We start from the raw sequence: 5,771 nt of genomic DNA on the forward strand, positions 1-5,771 counted from the left end.
CGATGAACCTTTTGACCGCTGTTGTCTGATATAGAAGACAAAAGTGGTCAAAGTGACATTGTAAATTACAATTAGTTACGCTTATGTACTTATTTATAGATTATAATGGATGTCTCATCCGAATACAAATTTTGCTATTAAATTGTTACAGGCGCTTTATTTCACATCATGTGAGAAACTATAAACAATAATACACACATTACGATACAAGTGCGAAAAATAGGAAATGTGCAACGAGTGGCGATAATTGAAACACGACCGAAGAGAGTGCTTTACATATGGCCCTTTAAATTTTCGCCGTAGGCACGTATTGTCTTAATTAGTCTAATTACCGCTCTAGAACCGTAAAGTACCACCATATGCAATGTAAATAACATTTTATCCAAAAATTCGTGCCACAAAATGGCTTATCAGATCACATTACATTGGTTGGCTGCAGATTTCACCTCGCCAGAACTCGCGTACCTATTCAAACGGAATACTGCAGTCTGCGAATCACCTAACTAACTGCAATAGGTAAATTAAACAAAATGATTAATACTAACTATTTATTAGCACCCATTTTGAAATCACTGTCAATGATCTCTCTAAACTTCTTGATCCTGTTCTCCGCGTCTTTGACGTTGTCTTTCAAGTCCTTGTGCAGTTCGCTGTACGCTTTGATCGACTGACTGGTCTCCGTGAAGATGTTCTGCAGGATCTGAAGGTGCAGTATTCTGAGAATGAAAGAAAAACGTTACGTTTTTAGTTGGTAATAATAGGGTATTATAATACTGTATTAAAAAAAATCTTTACATCATGCATGAAAAAAAGCACCAGATAATAATTAGGAAAACACAGATAGGAGTTATTTTTAAGAGCCCTTCAACGTGCACACTAGCGCCACTGCTAAATAATAGTGATTATTTAAATTTAACGACAGGTATCTAAAAATGGGGGCCGCTACGGACTGTATTGTGTATTTAAGTACCTTTTGAATACATCAAACTAGTTTTTATGTTGCTGGATTCGTCGATCTAGGAACTCAAAACCAAAACGGCCGTTTTTACTTTGGAGGCATAGATTGACAAATCCAGCAACATAAAAACTAGTTTGATGTATTCAAAAGGTACTTAAATACACAATACAGTCCTTAGCGGCCCCCATTTTTAAATACCTGTCGTTAAATTTAAATAATCACTATTATTTAGCAGTGGCGCTAGTGTGCACGTTGAAGGGCTCTTAAACACAAGTTATAGTATTAAATAAATCGGATAGAAATATAAAAAGTAGTTGAGTTGACCGTGACATCATAATGTAATGTTTGATATAAATCCCATGTTAGCAAATCGTTTCGAAGGTTTTAAAAAAGTGGGAACTAGTGGGAAAATACCGTATAGGGTCATTGCGTCAGTTTACCGTCCAGTGCCTGTTTTCGTCCACTTGGCTTGGTTACAAAGAATTGTGTATCATTTGAATATACAGGTATATATTCAAATTATACGCATTTCTTGAATACAGGGTGTTTGGTACATCGCTTGCCAAATTAAAACGGCAGATAGCTTGAGTCATTTGCTATCTTCTCATGCCTAGAAAAACAAAATTGGCCATGGTTTTTTTTTTTTACTACTACGCAAGTAAAAATTTGAAATTTACGAAAAACTGTCATAGAAGTGAAATTTTTTTTAGCACCACATTAAGAATTTCTAGGCCTGAGAAGATAGCAAATGACTCAACTTATCTGCCGTTTAAATTTGGCAAATGATGTACCAAACACCCTGTATATGTATAGGGGTCATTCCAGCGAAACCGACACCATAGGCATAACAAAATAATAACTTAATTTATACTTAAATCCATATCTAGAGAATAGAACATTATACCTTGTTTTATGAATCAATGAGTTTTTTCCTTTTTATATAATTTTTTTACATTTTATTTGTCTCTGACCATACCCCTAGCGCCAGTTGTCTATAGTGGCCTATTTTTACTCTAAGTTGGCAGCACTGTTTCGCGCCTTTTCTGAACATTACGGAGAAAGTGATACGTGTAAAAGAAAATATATTAAACGCAGTTTAAACTAGTGGTAAGTAATTATAAATAAAGTTTCATGGTTAGGATTTATTGGGCTTCTACAAAATGCTTAACTCATGTCCCACCCGTCACAGTAAAACAATGTTTTTTTCTTGTTTTACCTAAAAATATCTAACCTCTTGTTGTCTTGCTTTGTGAAAGTAACAATTAGGTTGAGGGCGATTATTTTAGCTAAAAAACGCGTTGCATTTGTAACTAAAAATCGCTTTTAACGCTTTTCAAAGTATGTCCCACCCGTCACAGTGACGGGTGAGCAAAATTGGGTTATCTGATAAAACTGACTTATTGAGTATAAAATCGTTGTTTTAACTTTATTTAAACGTAGCTGCGCTATACTAAAGCAATTTATATGTGTTATATTGCTTAATTCGGGTGAATTAAGCAATATAATGAATGGTACGCAAAGAAAACTCAGGAAGATGTCTCTTTCATTAAAACTAGTCAAATTTTAGACATTCAACCTGAACCGCTGATAAAAGTATGTGGTAATAGACTGTATTATCAATTTTGTGAACCTGTAAACATTGAAGAGAAAAAATATTTTTTTTTGGCTTATTGCTCTAAGAAAACTACTGAAATGATTACTTGTAACATTAAATAATTCATTAAAGAGCGGATTTAAAGTAAATACAAAAGAACTGTGTTTATATTTTTCATACATTTGTATGCCCAAATGTTACTCGTCCCACCCGTCACAAAGTACTGTCCCACCCGTCACAAGCATTGAGAAGCAAAGTTATTTTTGTTTTACGAGTTATTTGCATAAATTATACTAAAACCTAATCTATACAATATCAGGAACTATATAAAAATAGGTTGTTTAACAAAAGTTTCATAGTTTCTTACCAATTGCGAATGGTGTAAGTCAACTCGGAGAGGAGAGGCACTTTGAAGTCCCACCCGTCACACTTCTTATACCATCAATTTCTCATAATAATAATGACATTTTCATACTTTTTTCGATGGTACAGTATGCAATGACTATTCAAGTATGTGATAATGTCATATTCAATACGTAAATCGTTGCCGTTTGGCAGAAATAAAGCAAAGTGTAGGCAAAAAAGAGTATAAATGTCCCACCCGTCACAATGAAATGACCCATAGGCAACTCTGTAGCAACACTAGCAACTAAACTACGCCAAGTGGACGGAAACAGGCACTGGACGGTAAACTGACGCAATGACCCTAGAAGTTAACATAATGATATTAAAAATCCCTTTAAGATGTTAACGCACTTGGACTTGAGCTCCAAACTTCTGGTCTTGAGGGTGAGGAGCTCTGTGGAGGACTCGCTGAATTTGGTGGCATCTTGCAGCCGGTGATTAAGCCACTCCATCATCAGCCCTACCTGAAATATATGTCTTCCTGAGTATAATTAATTACTTAACCCTTTAACCGCCAGAGTCTGATATATAAGACAAAATATCCAGCTCATTTTGCCACAGCCTGATAAATAAGACAAAGATCTGATTTCACAGCACATTTACAACTCCCGTAACTATACCAACCTTATTCTGCGTGGTACAATTACTGTTGGTGGCGACACGAGCACGCTCGATCAAAAATTGCTGGCGGTTAATAACACTTCATGATATTACATTGAATAACAAGGAATAGGGATGTTAACCCGTGACGTCATTGTGTAATGTTTCATATAAATTCCATTGTGGAAAATAGTACTTTCAAAAATTACTAAATTAATGTTATTAAAGGTGAATAAACTCTGCCTTAAATTTATTTCAAGAGCAACCCCTTATCACTGTCCTATAAACTTTACCATACTAATATACCTAACAATAAAAAACCGGGCAAGTGCGAGTCGGACTCGCGCACGAAGGGTTCCGTACCATAATGCAAAAAACGGCAAAAAAAAACATGGTCACCCATCCAAGTACTGACCCCGCGCGACGTTGCTTAACTTTGGTCAACAATCACGTTTGTTGTATGGGAGCCCCACTTAAATCTTTATTTTATTCTGTTTTTAGTATTTGTTGTTATAGCGGCAACAGAAATACATCATCTGTGAAAATTTCAACTGTCTACTTGTCTAGCTATCGCGGTTCGTCAGATACAGCCTGGGGACAGACGGGCGGACGGATGGACAGACGGACGGACGGACGGACAGCAAAGTCTTAGTAATAGGATCCCGTTTTACCCTTTGGGTACGGAACCCTAAAAACAATATACCTCAACCACATGTTTTTTTGACACTTACGGCATGTTTACAATAAAATTATTATCTATCTAATATTTTCATGCACTTTATATGAAGATTTTACTTTCTCCGATTCCTGTTCTTGCAAAGTGTTAAGCTTTTCATCCAAGCTCTCCTGAAGCTCCTGGATTTTCTGTTTGCGGGCATCTTTGCTGGACAGACTGGTACGCTTAAGCTGTTCCAGCTGAGCTATGTATGCCGGAAGCTTGGCCTGGATCTTGGCTGATATTGCCTGCATCAGCTCCGATTGCTCGTCATAGCTCAGCTCCCTCGTTGTTTGGTTCATGAGACCTGGAATGAATTAAAATGACTTTTTAAATAAATAAATATTAGGGGACATCTTACACAGATCAACCTAGCCCCAAACTAAGCAAAGCTTGTACTATGGGTGCTAGGTGACAATATGTTACATACTTATATAGATAAATACATACTTATATACATAGAAAACACCCATGACTCAGGAACAAATATTAGTGTTCATCACACAAATTATCATGTGAAAATAAGGGTGACAGCTCGCAACTACAGTTGCATGAATCATGTGAGTGGATAAATGCTGGGATAAATATTTTGTAATTGCCTTCTATCTGTTTTGGTCATCAATGCTGAAGGTCATGACCCTTACCTTAGTCAACACTTATCACTGAGCATATTACTGAATTTTCGGACCTTACCTTTAAGTTAACGGTCAAAAATAACATTTTATTCATAAACAACTGAAATGACAATTTATATCCTATTTGCTCCACTTACCCAGTAAAGTAGATGTGCTTTCATCGACTGTACTTAGCTTGTGTAAACTAGAATAATGAGATAAATCACAGTCCGCAATAATCCTATTAACTTTGCCAATTAGTTTTGATGAAATCTTGCTATTGGGGTCACTGCAGACTTCTTTAATGATTTCCAGCAGGATGTTCTCTTGGGACGTCTTTATATCTATGTTGAAGTTCTCAGTATTGGTTGTGGAATCCATGTTTTATAAGAAAAAGGACAAGTTATTAATAATTCACGTAAAAATTAAATAAATTAATAAATAACATACACAACAATAACCAATAAGCTGTTGTCAAGGTAACGTAACTGTCGATTACTTTTCAAATTTGACAGTTTGTCATTGATGTCGTTCCATTTTCCACTTTGTTGTGTTGGTTTTTTTTTTCTTTTTTATTGATTTTTTATATCACTATTGATTCCTATTCTATAATTTAATTTTTGTCTTGCATATTTTGCTATAAATATTATAATTTCATTTTATCCAATCTATTTAATACAATTCTGAACGAGTGTACGGTAAAATCAAGCAAAATAATGTTAGGTAGTGGATATATTCAGAACTAATAGTTTATCTCTTTCACTCTTTAGTGTAAAACAATGCTACACTAGCGCCAAACTAATCTTGACAGATTTGTAATGTGACATTATAATACAAACGAATTTTAATTCTTTACAAAAAAATACTGACATTTTGGTCAAGCGT

At 35.2% G+C, this 5,771-nt stretch overlaps 1 protein-coding gene across 1 annotated transcript; it reads right to left on the reverse strand.

Moving 5' to 3' along the window:
* Nucleotides 1-534: 534 nt before the first annotated feature.
* On the reverse strand, nucleotides 535-5,365 carry LOC134664558 (uncharacterized). The gene is made up of 4 exons (XM_063521267.1): nucleotides 5,045-5,365; nucleotides 4,353-4,579; nucleotides 3,309-3,421; nucleotides 535-716 (listed from the first exon to the last, which is right to left on the reverse strand). The coding sequence occupies exons 1-4, from the start codon at nucleotides 5,265-5,267 to the stop codon at nucleotides 545-547; spliced, it is 735 nt and encodes a 244-aa protein (XP_063377337.1). The 5' UTR covers nucleotides 5,268-5,365; the 3' UTR covers nucleotides 535-544.
* Between the last annotated feature and the right edge of the window lie 406 nt (nucleotides 5,366-5,771).

The sequence above is a fragment of the Cydia fagiglandana genome, chromosome 5 (genome assembly GCF_963556715.1).
Source record: "Cydia fagiglandana chromosome 5, ilCydFagi1.1, whole genome shotgun sequence".
In the NCBI taxonomy this organism is placed as follows: domain Eukaryota; kingdom Metazoa; phylum Arthropoda; class Insecta; order Lepidoptera; family Tortricidae; genus Cydia; species Cydia fagiglandana.

Bases quoted from the DNA above. Each gene is read 5' to 3' on its own strand.
- LOC134664558 (XM_063521267.1), bottom strand. From the start codon at position 5,267: ATGGATTCCACAACCAATACTGAGAACTTCAACATAGATATAAAGACG. The intron at 4,580-5,044 runs GTAAGTGGAGCA...AATTCATTCCAG, and splicing joins AAGCACATCTACTTTACTGG to GTCTCATGAACCAAACAACG. The intron at 717-3,308 runs GTGCGTTAACAT...TTTCATTCTCAG, and splicing joins AGTTTGGAGCTCAAGTCCAA to AATACTGCACCTTCAGATCC.